Below are 15723 nucleotides of genomic sequence, written 5' to 3' on the forward strand. Positions count from 1 at the left end.
TTATGGCCACCTAAAATGCAATCTGCTGTGTGCCTGAGAGCAGCTAAAATCCTGAAATGGCACTGAGCAATTTAGACACGCCTTGCAGTGAATCTCTGCTTTTTCTCTGCTTTACACCCCTTTTGCTCTTTGTTCTAAGTGCCTGACTTGATCCATCTCACAGATTAACTAAATGCCATGCCCACTGGATCTCATGGTTAGAGTGTGAAATCAACCCTGTGCTTGCTCTGCATGTTTTGGTATATGAGGGAGTCAGTGCAAAAACCAAATGCTTCCCGTTTGACAGTAATGCCATGTGCAGGGTCATAAATCTGATCACCACAGCAACAGAATACAGTGACACTGTTGATCGCAGGAAGTACCCTGGACTAGCAAAGATTTAGAGTCAGGCCTTGGATAACACTCCCATCACTACTGAAAGCACCCAGTATCCTCTTTCTTAAGATGACAGACTGGTATCTTTGCAAGTGGAAACAACAGTGTCTTGCAGCTTGAATCAGTTCATAGAGACACAACAGACATTCAGATTAAATTCAACTTAAACGGCCTATATCCAAAGAAATAAAGGGACTGAAATAAGGAGCAGATATTGGGGGAATATTTAGGCCCCTGGTAGTGATTTTTGCCATGTGTATTTTTTCCATTCTGGAAGCTGGGCTCAGACTTTAATGTCTGGATCTTTCAAAGGCTCCAGCGAAGGTTGGGCATGTATTATTTTAAACACTGCAGACTAAACCTTGCTACAGTTCTCAGAAGCCTAACTAATACTGACCTCCTGTTGGGTTACAGCAAAATTAAAAAAGAAAAGCAGCATATAGAAATAAAATGTCAACTGTGGAAAAAACTGGTAAACAAAGGTGAAAATTGCAAATGTGACACTGAGATGCTGTGGTGACGTATTTGGAAAGGCAATAGTTAACACTGTCACCTTTTTTACAATGCAGAGGAAAGAAAACTTAAAATTTTGTATAATAAGATTTGAAGTGAGGGCTAGACTTCACTGGTTTAGCACATTAAAGTATGGCAAGACTGAGTAAAATGATCGTGCTAACGCAATTCAAAGCAACCTTAGCACATTGTTTTTGCAAAAGTCCATTTCTTTCCATTTTGTCCTGGACTTGTGTGAGCTACAGCTTACAGCAGTATTAAGCTTCTTGAAGTTTCTATTAATTTTCTCAGTATGAAAATCAGAAGCAGAGAAAAGTGAACAAATTATGACATCAAATCAAAATTTAAACTAATTTTTACAATTACAGCAGCAGTGAAACTGCATTAAAAATTCAGTGGAAATAAAAGTACTTTATATCAGCTGTGCCTGATTTTTATTTATTTATTTTTTTTAAAAGAGCCTGATCTTAAAAAATATTCTCACTGTTTAGTGGTTCCCTCTTGCCTGTCAGGAGCCTGCTGAAGATAAAGCTGAGTGGTCATGAGATATTTAAGACGGGGGGAAAGTACTTTTATAGATTTTGTTTTGTATGCAACCACTTGCATGTGTGTCTGTTGGTAAGGGTTAGGGTTATACACATTTATCCACTGATGAGCCACAACAGTGCCTGTTTTTAATAATGTGTAGGTTTTTCTTGTGCCACCAAAACAACTCTTAGCCACTGGGCCACAGTGACGAGAGCCCTAGGGCTGGTCTGTAGTATCTGGCACTGTGATGTTGACAGAGGATCCTTTGGGTACTGTAGGTTGCAGGGTGGGGGCTCCGTGGGTTGGGTTCATTCTAGTGTTTGGTATGATTGAGTTCTGTGGAGTTTGGAGGCTGGGTCAACACCTCAGGCTCTTTGTCATGTTCTTCAAGCCATTCCTGAGCAGGTTTCCAGACATCCAGGGTACATTTTAAACTTTAAGGGATGATAAGACAAAATGTTTGGGAACCACAATGTTGCAATAAGCACAATTCAGTGGTTTAAGCAATCCAGCTGTGTCCATTGTAATACTGAACAGTGGTATTCTGTCCCTGAAAAACTGTCTGCCTCATTAATTAATTAAGATTCATAACAGGCTTCCTATTTATAATATTTTTTAATTATTATTTGATATGTGCTGTGAAGTTAAAGGTTTTATCCTTCAGAATGAGGTCATAGTAAGGGACACCTTAAGTTTTAAGGTCGTCAAGTACATTGACAGTTACATTGTAAAGGTATACACTCTAAGATTTCTTATTCATTAAAAGATGTCCAATGTAACTACAAAAAAAATGATTTAACAGACTATAAACAACCAGCACATACACATTCTGCTCTATCTCTCTCTCTTATTCTCTCTCTCTCTCTCACTCACTCAGGCACACACATACACACTGTGTGTTTTTCTCATTTAAGATGCCTCAGGGAGCGAATAAGTGCCAGGCAGTTCCAGTCCACAATTGGTTGCTCTCGCCAAAGCCTGACAAACGGGTGCAGGCTGGCAGGATGCCTCCCTGCCCCCCTCTTGCAGCACTCGGGCCACAGGCAGCTGAGAGGAACAGCAGCAAGCAGATCAACAGTTGCTTGGACTTTGGTTGAGCGACTAGCCATGCTGCTGCACGCCACCCAGGCCATACTCAGGGCACCTGACCCTGGGTAAACTGACAAATGCCTGGCCTTTGGGTGTGCCTGTGGAGTGATGTGACCCTCAGTGTGTGATGACCTGAAAGCACTGGGCACACAGACGCACCCATACACATACACCCTCGATCTCCGTCATGCTGTCAGTCACAATGTTTTATTGAGCACTTGACCAAATAATTACACTTGCACTGCCCATACTTTTTAAATTGCTTGAATTACCATTGGGGAACAACTCTGAGGATGCGTGCACTCAGGAAAGAGTACTGTAATTTGTGCCTAATTAACAAGATGATGTGATTGGATGCATTTTTGACAACTAAATTACACAATTGCATGACACTGAATCACGTGCTTTAGTTTTACTGCTACTGAAGAAAAAATACATTTGCTTTACTAGATTTCTCTGAACTGCCTATACAGTTTGTATTCATAGGCCTTTTGATGTGCTAGTGTTGCCATATATTTTGGCACAGACTCTCAAAAACCCACACTCAAGTGCCTGGTTCACTAACTATACATCGTAGCCTCCCAGTGTACACCACAGTCGTTGGACATATTTGACTCATCTTGACAAGGCTGTTAATTTCTCTGAAAGCAGGGATGGATTCCAAAAACCCTCTCTATCCAAGTTCCTTATTCCCTCCAAAATGCCCAGCTGTTGACCCAGTAGACAGCTGCTTTGGGGGGCCGAACGAATCTCAGCTGTCGAAGGGACTTGTGTGTGTGTGTGTGTGTGTGTGTGTGTGTGTGTGTGTGTGTGTGTGTGTGTGTGTGTGTGTGTGTGTGTGTGTGTGTGTGTGTGTGTGTGTGTGTGTGTGTGTGTGTGTGTGTGTGTGTGTGTGTGTGTGTGTGTGTTTATTTGCTGCATAGACCATTTTTATACAGTGCATGACTCACAACCAGTTTATTGCTGTGTTGTTTCCTCCTGGATTGATTTCCAATCTGTTAAACTTGCATTGTAATACACAAGTGCCTCCTCAAGGAATTTAATCTAGTATTATTCATGATACACACTGTAAAGGTCACGGGTGATACAAGCTCAGTTCAGTTTCCTTTTGTGGGGATCAATCAAGGTCTCTGGGCTGTGATCATCAAACAAACGCTAACAAGCCTGGACAGTCTGGCACTTGAACAGAAAGACAGACACATCATAGACAAACTTCATATTGCATAATGCAGCATAGCATGTCATTACTGCCCACAGAGGATCAGGATTTAATCAGAATGTGCTGCTGTTCTTTGCTGCAAATGTAGACAGTATGTCACCAAACGACCACCTGACTGTTCTGCTCAGCTCAAAACTAGCTTGTTGATGGAGGCTGGTGAAAGCTTAAAAATAAGTGTATTATAAGGATTCTACCATTAATAGTAAAGACCTGCTGTATATGTATATCAAGTTAATCAAAACTCTGTGGCATGCATCTCATGTAACTAGGTCTATGTTATCTTTATTAGCTATTGCTGTCTGGGGAAATGATCCAACCATCCTCTTGAAACTCATGCTCACGTTTATTTTATGGAAATAAAATCATACTACGTAAATACCAGTACATAGAGCAACTTCATTCCTCCAGTTTATTCTTGAGATTTAATTATTTTCCCATATCGCCCTCTTGTGGCATATGGCTGAAATCACAGGTCAAGTTCTACAGGTGGTTACTGCAAATCAGTTTTTATTCATCCACATTGTACACATAATGCTCATGCTGACAGAAACAGACTCCTTTAATCCCTTACACAAAGTAGCTACATCTATTTGGCGACATGTTGGCCTCTAATTGCAATATTAAATTAAATGGAACACATCATATAACTGCTGCATAGTCAAAGTTTAGTTTCTTCCAATTCGTTCTGCCATCCAACAACAACTCGCATATAAATACAAGGAAAAACATCTAAGATATCTAAGACAGTGATGTCATTAATATGCTATGGCTATGCGCAAAATTAACAGTTATATAGCAATCGTCACAATAATACATGAAAATATTTATATATCCACTTTGAAAGTCTGATAGGTAACAGAAAGCACGTTTGCCTCATTATTGTAAGGCAGGTCTTGAATACATTCTTGTGTTCTGCAGTGTAGTGCAGCTTATCATGAAGTGGGGTAAATCCATAAAACCGATTATTGAAAGAACACAGGGCAAAATATTTAAAATATCTTGTGTGATTCCACAAAACTAGCACATAATAATGTTTGCACTCAGAATGATATAATTAAGTTAAAGGACAGAGATCCTGCATAAAGGTGGTTAATTGTCCAGATGCAGTGGTGCAGCTGCTATTTTCAGTACCACGGACAGCGTACAGTTTCTAGGTTATGCAGTGAAGTCAGGTGGTGATTCATGTTCCACCCTGACACGTTATCTTCCTTTGTCCACTCATATTATTAGTCTGTGAGGGCTGCTGTAATGGTGCAATGTGAAAACAAAAACTGGACATGTTAAAGGTGCCCTGAGCTTTATGCAAAGCGTTGACTGTTTTTCGCTTAAGGTGGAGTTTGCAGAAAATCTAAAGAGAAATATCTCACAACATCGCCAATACTGCTTAGACAAATGATCACTGGGAAAACAAAATGTAAATAACTGCAGCATTTTTTAACGTTGAATTGAGCTTTGAGCAAAGTTTTGCCCGTTTTGTGCTCAAGGTGGAGTTCTGTGCTACATCACATTACTCCTGCCGTCACAACGCGTACTGCTGAAGCCGTTGTCCTGAAAAAGAGCAGGAAGCGTCGAGGATGATGCGTTGGTCGCACAGGTGAAGGTTCACCCAATTTAACTTCTTCGCAGCTTCAACTTTTCGGTTCTTCCTTGTGCAAAGACTGTTTGTTTCGATTCTGCTGAGATTCACTGGAGATAGTTTTGGGAAAATGTCTCGCAAGAAGGCAGCTAAAGGCAAAGCCTCGACCAGCAGCCCATCTGCAGGCAGCCCTACCGGGAAAGGCGCCGGGAGAACTGCAAGAAGCAGCCCGGGCATTGTTCAGATGAACGGCGTGGTCCACCCCAGCCGACCTTCCGTCAGCAACAGCAGCGAGTTTTATGACATCGCTTTCAAGGTAAGGTGTCTGCTGTTGGTGTTGAATAAGTGCAATGCAACACATTGCAACTTAAAGTAGGTTATATTTTTAGACTTTGAGGGAAAAGATATCACAGAGATGTGCAGTTTGACTCAACAGTAGCACGGAGGTCAACTAACCACAGAAAATAACGCATTCATTATGTGTATTGTATTTATTCGGGAAAACAAATGCACATAGTAAACCTGTTTATTTGTGGTATACTTTACTCTTTGCAAGAGTTGTTTCTCTGTTTACATTCTATCCTCTGCTTTACAGCCACCTTTACTTATTAACAGCAGCGAGCCCATGACAGCGGCTGTGTTAATAGACGGTCGATAACCTAGAAAGATGCGCATGGCACTACAACGACCCAACAAACAAACGAATGCACGTTCGTCTCAGCCACCCCATGTTTGACATTGAGAGTAAGCATGTGTTTATGCACAGCGTCTAACGGTAATATGAGCACATGTGTGAGTAGAAAACCGCAACACAAACATAGATTCACACCCACAGATTCTGTGTGTACTCTCGACATGGCTTCAAGGGACTTGTGCCACCTACTCCATGTTTCTAAAGCAGTTGTTTGACGTGAGTGCAATGATTGCCTTGTGTTAGGCTTCTTTTGCAGAATAATTAATTTGATTCATTGATTTATTTTGTGCACACCATTTTTTTTACAACGTGCAGAAAAAAGTCTTCAGTTACAATCTGGGCTCAGCTCTCCATGAAGGATGATCCACACTGATCTGTCTGTCTTTAAAGGGCACCAGAGACACATCAGGGGTGATACACTCCCACATATTCACTTTTTCTGCACTTACTTATATGATATGACATATGGCAGTAACCCCAAATTTGTTTCTGAATTCTTCGTTAGTTTTGCTGTAATATTTAATTTGATGCTGCAATGCTGGATTAAAAAAAACTTGTAGCTGCAAGGTTATCTATTTAGAACAGGGGTATTCAGAGAATAATGTGTTCTACTTTCTGATTTCTTTCAAAGAAATGTAAATAGCATGCCATTTGTAGGGCTTTGTGCCATGTTTCACCACTTACTGTTCTCTCCAATCATTATTCTGCATTGTGTTGCTTTATTTAATATAAAACCCAAAGGCAGCAAAAGACCAGGTTGGTTCTCTTGCACACTTCTGCAAACATTAGGATCATGCAGAGCTGTTTAAAGGAGAGGGTATACAACCAAAGAATGGAAGAGATCCAATGGGAAGAGATGCAGAGAAAAATAAAAATAATAAATAAATAGGGAGTGCAGGGGGAAAAGATGGCAAGATCATCAGACTCCTTTCAAGATTGTGTATCTGCTCATTGACCCTGTTACTGCAGATCCCTTCATTCTTCTTACGCTTTCTTTCACCTCCTTTCTGCTGCCTGTGTGCACCTAAGAGGCACTTTCAATTTCCATAGTCTAGGTCCCACAGTCCCTCAGCTAACCTGATAACAGTAATCACATAAAACACTTAATCTAATCACAGCTCAGAATGAAAAACGGAAAATAAAACTACACACTGCTGTCTGTTCAGCAGGACAGCAACACAACAAAATTAGCCATTTGTGAACACACTCAGAGAAAGCATCTAAGGATCTCCATTGATGGCCACAATGAGCAATCGTAGTCTCATTCACCTTCTTCACTGGCCAAGCACCAAAATACCAGGACTAACTTAGCTGGATGAATCAAATGTTCTGAGGACAGCCAATCAGATACTGATATATAATTAAACATATGAGCAATGGCTCTCTCTTGTCCATGCTCCTAGACATATTTTTTATTCGTCTTTTCAAATTATTTCAGTGATGTCTGGCATTTGCCTTTATTGATCAATCAGACAGTGTGAAATTTTCTCCCTTGCACCTTTAGTTGTACAATTTTGTGCTTATAATTTAGCCTTCCAGTCATTCTAGGCTGAGTTTTGCGCTTTCTTGGTTTCCTGTGCAGGTGATGCTCGTTGGAGACTCCGGTGTGGGGAAAACCTGTCTGCTGGTTCGTTTCAAAGATGGAGCTTTCCTAGCGGGCAGCTTTATCTCCACTGTGGGCATTGACTTTAGGGTGAGTTTAAATCAATGGAACCTAAAAAATAAACAAGCATATACAAACCAATGAATTCCCCATGTAGATGGACTTGCATAGAAACTTTCAGGTTTAGTGCATTTGGTAAAATAGGGCCATGTACTGCACTAGTGGGATCTTTTCACAGCTATTCGGTGTCTTTACATGTCCCAGAGTGAGGTGTATTTCCTGTCTCAGAAGCCTCACAAGATAAGATATTGATTTCTTAAATTAGTTTGATATGCTTTAGTTTTTTTTAGTTTTTACTACTTAGTCTTAGACAGACAGGCTCGGGGGAATTGGCTTGGCAGGTGACGGCCACCTTGGCTGGTGAGGCACAGTCCGTTAGTGTGAACAGAGGTGCGGAGGAAGAGCCAGCGGCGGCTCAACAGGCAAGCAGGCAGACAGGTAGGCAGGCAGAATCTGCAAGCACGATCTGAGGTCCAGGACGGAGCCAGCAACAGTGGCTCAGCAGGCAGGCAGTGGAAAGAGCGGACCGGCGGGAGGGTATGGCAGAAGGAAACCAGGGTTAATTTATAGCTGAAAACAAGTGACCAAAAAACCAGAGACCTACTCACTACTCAGGTAGCTGGCGCCGAGTGGAATGAAGAGCCAGGCTTTATGGGCAGGTGACTGGGAACAGGTGCACTGGTGCAGCAGCTGCTTCCCATTAGCCCGATCACCAGTGACCAGTAGCTCAGCAAGAAGGAGGAGGTACCGACATGCTTAACCTATTTGTAAAATGCTGATTAAACTTTCAAAGTTAATAATATATCATAAAAATAAAAGTGCATTTGTTGCTTTACATTCTTGGGAGGTGTATTAACATAGTCAAACACTTTGTGTGCATGTTTGTGTGTGTTAATCTAAAGTATCCAACCATTTTATAGCCCTGTGTGTGGGTTGGATAAGTTTGTGGGTGGACGAGCAGTTGATTTATTTACTTATGTAATGCCTCTGTCTGTGGTGCTGGTACACATTTAGGCCTATCTAAGCAGAGAGGCCTTCATCAACTCTCTCTGCCCGCTGCATTTAATACTAATGGGGAGAAAAGTACAAAATTCATAAAGTTTAGAGCTCCTTCTGCTCATCTGTCATTATGTAATTGCACTTTGGCACAGAGTTCTATGACATAAATAATTTCCTTATCATCCTTATGACTCTCAGTCTCTTCTGCATGGTTTCTTGTGAAGTGGTTCAGTTTTCTAGTATCAGTGAAACATACCTCCCTGAACTCAAGAGGATCATCCTGAGTCACACTGTTGGAAGAGTTAATAGCACTTTGAATGATATTTTTGAATATATTGTATTTTTGTTTTATATTTTACACACATCCTACAGTGTTCCCAAGTGTATAATGAATGAAAGTTGACACTGACATAATAAACACAACCGATCAGTCACAACATTAAAACCACCCATCTAATCTTGTGTAGGTGTCCTGGAGTATCAGGTACCAAGAAGTTAAGAGTAGATCCGTTATGAAGAGGTGTGGCTGTGCATCAATGTCCACTGATTGCAAGGTTGGCAGTTCAATCCCTGGCCCCTCCACATGTCAAAGTGTCCTTGGGCAAGACACTGAGCCCCTACTTGCTCTCCATGGCAGGCAAGCGCTTTGCATGGGAGTTCTGTCATTGGTGTGTGAATGGGTGAATGTAAAACACTTTAGGTACTACTAAAGTGTAAGTGCAGACCATTTATGACCTGTAATTTGTGATACCTCCATGGATTGGAATTGTTTTCCCAGCACATCCCTCAGATGCTCGATCAGATTGACACCTAAGGAATTTGGAAGCTGAGTCAATACTGTCAACTCTTTCTAAATAAACTCTTTCTCATGTTCAAACAATCCCTGAACAATTTTTGTTACCTAATATATCCCATCCCTGGACAGATGGCACTGTAACACAATACCCAATGTTATTCACTTAACCTGTCAGGAGTTTTAATTTTGTGAGTGACTGGTTTACAGTTCCCCTTTATTCAATTACATATTTGACAAGTAGACCAGGGCTCTGTTGAATAGGGAAACATGAAGGTCTTTGGTGTTTGTCTTCCCATGGAGACTAAACACAGAGAGAAAGAGAGACAAGGAGTGATCATTATTTTTTAGGAAAGACAGTTTTGATTCCTTTTAGTTGGTGGGAAAGACAATTTGCTTCATATGGGGACGCCGTTCCCACTTCAAAGCTTCACTGAGATGCTTTGTTTTCTTTCCCCTTCTGTTTATTAGAATCATGTCATTTAAACCTCAACATGTTCTCAGGGTTACAAAGCTGCAATCATGCCATGTTTAGCATAAAAATAGCAGCCAGCCTTGATGTGAAATTGATTGTAAACTCTCAAACTAGATGTGTTTCTAAGCACACAGGCACGTGCGGGGGGGGGGGGGGGGTGTCCCTTGATGCCCAAAGTGCCATTTTGTCAGTTGTTTTTGTAATTTTATTTAATTTTATTTAATTTTTTTATTTGTGTGTGTGTGTGTGTGTGCGCGCGTGTGTGTGTGTGTGTGTGTGTGTGTGTGTAGAAGTATTTGAAGCCCAAAATAATAAATAAAAATAAATAAAATTAATAATAATTCAGATCTACCCTCGGTCGCTCATATCATCTACGCAGACATCCCTCACTGTCCTGATGTGCCCAGATGCCCTGTAGCTCAGCGCTAGCGCTGCTAGTTTAGAAACCGGAGACCCGACGGAGGACATCAACAACTGATGGTCCGGTGAGGACGTTTTGCAGCGGTAGTTGTTTGTGCACGGTGTATTTTTGCAGGATGACGCCGCTAGTTAACCACACAGCGTGCTGAGAAGATGAAGTCTGCCAGGCTTCTTTTTGTTTCTGTATGTTTCTTTTGTCATGGGCAAAGTGCATCAGAGAGATGTATTATTTTACTGTCAGTGAGTTGCAGTGTGTTTTCTGTGTTTCTAGAGGCAATGAGGCATAGGTTATGTTATTTCACTAAAACTATGTAACCTACATGCATATTCACATAATTTTGGACTATTGCAGTATAAATACAATAACAATAAAAATTAGAAGAATTGAATTGTGATTTTCTCAAACTCTCATTTAAAGATGTCAGTGCTTGTTTATAACATTTGTATATATAGACAAATTAAATATAATATGCATAAATATAAAATATATAACTTTTGTACCTTTTCTGTCTTGCGCAATGTGGATAGTCAAACTGAATAAAAGCAGAAATTCATTTAAATACATGATTTCTGTATCATTTAGTTTTTTAGTTTTTTTTTTTTAAAAACTTTATTATTAGTACTACAAATAATAAAGGGCAGATTATGAATCAGTGCCATGGAGCAAATCCGTGGCTATGCAGTATATGTCTTGAAACGGTATGAAATTTAAAAACAATAGTGGCCACATCAGGGTTTGAACCACTGACCTTCCAATCAGCAGTCCATAGACTTAACCATTGCACCACTGTTTCTATGTTACTAGCTCAATGAATATGGGTTACTACAATTCAGCCAGTTATATTGTAAGGTATGTTTCTGTATGGTATTTCAAATTTGTGTTCTATGTGCCCCCTTTTAACTTTGAGCACCTGCCCATCCAAAGGTCTCTGCACGGCCCTGCTAAAGGGTATACAATATCAGACAAAAGTGTCAAAAATTTCACTGTATCAGTTTCCATGTAGATCTTGCCTTCATTAATGTCATTTTGGCAGGTTTAACTACATTTTAAAAATTATAGAAACAGTGTTGACTCTATGGTTCTGCATCGCATTCATGGCAATAACATATAGGCCAAATCTAGTTGATTGGAAGCGAATGCACCTGTGGCTTAATGAATCAAAAATAGAGGCACTACTTATACTAAAAATATCATCATAGGTTTCTAGAGAATGTGCAATCTTATTATCCTGAGAAATCTCTTTGTAAAGCCTTGTTAGAATCTGTAGATAAAATGTAAACCAGTTAAGTTCAATTTTCATAGTAATATATTTACATAAAAAATGCAATAATAGGTGCAGAATTCCATGAAATTAATAAAAAGTCATCTTGTTCATGTTTTAGCTCAAGCTAAATTTCACCCTAGAGAGCCAGAGAATACAGTGCACATGCAAAGTGAGATCCAGGTCATCAGTTGCCATGGTAATGTAGGTGCTAATCGATGGGTAGGTGACTGGGATAGACCAGAAGGCAGAGCTTATCTTTATGCCTCATTGTATGACTCATTGAGTTCTTAGCTTGCGAGATTGGGTGCTTTTTTCTGGCTTCACTCCAGAAATCACAGGCTGTTTGTGAAAGACATCAGGTGGGTGTAAATGACCCTTTTTTCTGTTTTTTTTTTTTTTTTTTTTTTTTAATTGTTGATTGAGTGAAAATGGCTTCTGTTGTGTTCCTTATGCTGTAGCTCACTGTTTAATGCTTAGTTTAAATGGGCTATGCTTTAACATGCATAGACACGTACAAATATAAAAATCAATTTCACACTTGAATGTCCTGAGGACATTTTGTTGAGTACTTTGTCAATTTCTTTCAAGTCCTGTAACATATCTCGTCAAATTATGCCACTTGTACTTTTTCAGCTGCAAGAGTCCCAAGTTAGCTTTTCAATGTGTGGATCACAGTAGTGGTTTCTTCTACAAAACAAAGAAAGTGTCTCTGTACAATTTTCTAAGTAAAACCAGCCAGAATCTATTAGAAAATACCTTTAAACTTGCTTTTTAAAATCTGAACTCTACCTCTTCAGGGCTCAGATCAACAGATACATCTCCACCAAGGAATAAAAAGTATGAATTGGAGGGGATATTTATTTTTACACTTAGTGACTGATTTGATTTGGTGCCTTATTAAATGTTAGTCTCATTAAAATGTAGGAAATAATGCCATCCAGAGAGGCATTCATGTGGATTAATCACCTATCTTTGAAAAGCTAATCAAATAGATAAAGAAACAGCATTAGCTGAGAAATCTCTTAATGCTAATAGAGAATCAACAAACTCAAAGAAAGTTCATTCTAGTACCTTTACTTTTTTTCTGTGGTGTCAAAGTAGTTCACACTTGCTGTAATAAATAGACATACAGTTTTCCTTTCAATTCACAGGTATTAGACTGAAAGGTTGTGTTGCAGAACGAAGTCTGTACCATTAGTTTTTCCCATTAGTCTCCCAAAACAGTGGAACTATGATCCTTAAGTGGCACCTTGCTTGTGGTGATCTCCCCATTGCAAGGAAACATATTTTGATATTTTTCTTCTTACATGTCCTAATTAGCATTCCAAATTTTGACAGTGTTGTTTGAAGAAGTCTGTAGCGCTTCATTTTCTACCTTTATATTTGAACATTTAGGTCTTCAATGTAAACTAAGTTGTTTAAATGATAAGGCCAGTGCACTAGTTTTTTTAGTAAATGCTAGAAATAAAAAAATATATCTTCTCTGCTGTATATGATCCCATAAATGAAAGAAAGTTGTATTCCTTTGATTATTTATTTTGCAAAAGTAAAACAAACAAACAAACAAAAAAACCTGTGACCGACATGTCCAACATTTTTCCAGGTGTCCCAAGGTGTCATGCAAACTAGAAACCAAAATGGTGGCTCTGTATAATAGAGATAGTTCAGCTGAGAAGTTTTTGACTCTTTGTTGTGGGGTTTTTGGTTACAGCAGAGTTGATCTTCTCCTAGTCATGCCATGGACTACAGAATATGGTTAACCCAATCCCTTCCATCCATTATTTATACACCGCTTAATCCTCAGTGGGGTCAGAGGGGCTGGAGCCTATCCCAGTTGGGGTGAAGGCAAGAGACACCCTGGACAGGTCGCTAGTCTATCACAGGGCTACATATAGAGATGAACAATCACACTCAAATTCACACCTACAAATAATTTCGAATGATCAGTTACCCTCAGCATGTTGTTGGACTGTGGGAGGAAGCTGGAGTACCCAGAGGAAACCCATGCATGCACAGGGAGAACATGCAACCCTAACCAGGGATCTTCTAGCTGCAAGGCAAGAGGGCTAACCACCGAGCCACCTGTGCAGCCCTACGCAAACCCTTGTTTTGGCCAAATTTAAATGAGAAATGTGGAATAAAGGGATTTAAAGGGGTATCATGATTTTTAAACTTATGGAATTTCCAGAGGAAGTCAAATATTGCCCATGATAAGTTCAAGTCTCATCAGAAAGATGACAGTCCTGGCTCTGATCAGTGGTGTAATTTTGGCAACTTTTTAAAAAGTAACATACCTCTCAAACCCACTGACAAGTTTTGTAGTTCAGAGGTTTAAATAGTTGTCAGACATGAGTAACACTCTATGACACAGGAATAAAGTGCAGCCCTTTGTAACAAAGACAATACTTGACAGAAAGATCAATTCACGAACTGAGCTCCTCCTCTAAAGTGCATATGTTGAATAAGTCCACCAGCGAAATATTTGACACATCAGTGTATCTCATTCTACTACACTTACATTTTCCTGCACTGCGGTACCAGTATCAGCTGTAATTGTTCACATCTATCATACTTTAAGTTTGCTTAATTTTTTTCTGTCACTTTCCTCGCTGGCATCCTATTTGGCATTTCATGAATATTCTTTCTAAAAGATAATGTGTGATTTATTGTTTATTCTTTTAAATGTTTAATTTCAAACTCTTATTTATCGACAAACAATACTGTCAGCTTCAGAAGGGAGTCTAGCTCCATTATTTGGGTCAAAATGTCTTCCCTCAAAACCAAATTTGAAGACCAATTTCTTTGACAGGCACAAAAAAAAGAGTATTAAGAGGAGGGGACCAACAACAAAGGGAATCTGAGGGGGGAATCATGACAGAGAGAAACAGAAAAGCAATGATGCACAGACAGAAGCCAATTCACAAAACATTTTCAACAAACCCTCCTCTTATGTCTCATGTAATCAAAAAATAACCTTTCCTCCTTTTTTCTCTTCACAATCCACTTCACATCATGACACCAGAGTAATCCTTCAGACCCTCATTTAACATAAATGCAGTGATGAGGACAGGAGTATCACTTCTCACCTCTTCTGAGAGACAAGGGAGCTGCTGTCAGCTGTCAGTTATGTCTGCTGCATCCCAAGTGACAGACCTCTTAGGCAACTACAGATTTCCCTTCCCAACATAGTGAAAACATTGCACAGTTGACATGAGGATAGAACTGAGTTCTGAGGATAGATCAACACACTCGCATCAAACAAACAGTTGCTTTACTGTGAAATTTCATGCAAGATTTTGTACAAACAGACAACAAATTATGTTGAATTTAGAGTTCCTTAACCTTTCCTCTTGAGCCACCAGCAAGTGAAAATTTCCATTTTTTACAAGACTAATTGACACATTTGAATAGACTCTTTGTGTGAGGATTTATCCTCAAAACACTGCCATCAGCCTCAACTGTGATTTAATTTGTATTTAATGTTAATCACAAATGTTTACACGCTAAATGATATCCAATGAAATGCTGTTAAAAGAAATCACAAAGAGTGTCAAGAATGTTCTCTTTATCTTTCTTTGTCACATGCTGTTTAGTTTTTATTTGTGTGATGCTGTGATATTTTCTGTTTCATCCTCTAAATGATTTCAGTTTTATTAGCAACGGCAAGCAGGCAATTTATGGGGAATTATGTAGGGAGCCCGACATTCCACTTATTAACAAAATGCCCAGAATGTATCCCCCATGTTAATGTCATTCCCGCATCTACATGGGTGTGTGTGTTGGTCGGTAGTGTAAGAGCAGGAAGGTGCTCTATTAGGTGATTCCCTAAGTTAATAAATAACAAATCACCTACTGGTAACTGCCCAAGGTTCTCTGGAGACTTTTATTGTGGATATATATCTCAGGTAAAGTTGTCAGTTTTATCAGTAGAAGAGGAAAAACTGCTTTATTTTCTCCTTTTGTGGCCTTCTGCACATTGTGCTTGTCTGTGTTTGTGAATTTACAAGACATGGAATGCCATGTCTTGACTAAGACACTAACGACCCTTGACCTCAGTGACAGTTCCTCCACTGCTGCTGCCTTGATATGTGAACAAAACATGCAATGGTGCAAA

General features: G+C 39.6%; 1 protein-coding gene across 2 annotated transcripts in view; it reads left to right on the forward strand.

The window, feature by feature from the left end:
- Positions 1 to 5272: 5272 nt before the first annotated feature.
- The window catches only part of LOC111573825 (ras-related protein Rab-26-like), a 63273-nt gene continuing 52822 nt past the window's right edge, over positions 5273 to 15723 (forward strand). For both annotated transcript variants that reach the window (XM_035951848.2, XM_035951849.2), the window contains exons 1-2: positions 5273 to 5616; positions 7577 to 7687. In XM_035951848.2, the coding sequence (XP_035807741.2) occupies positions 5431 to 5616; positions 7577 to 7687 (297 nt within the window). In that variant the 5' untranslated portion in view covers positions 5273 to 5430. The remainder of the gene's footprint in view (positions 5617 to 7576; positions 7688 to 15723) is intronic.

The sequence above is a fragment of the Amphiprion ocellaris genome, chromosome 19, assembly GCF_022539595.1.
Source record: "Amphiprion ocellaris isolate individual 3 ecotype Okinawa chromosome 19, ASM2253959v1, whole genome shotgun sequence".
NCBI lineage: Eukaryota > Metazoa > Chordata > Actinopteri > Pomacentridae > Amphiprion > Amphiprion ocellaris.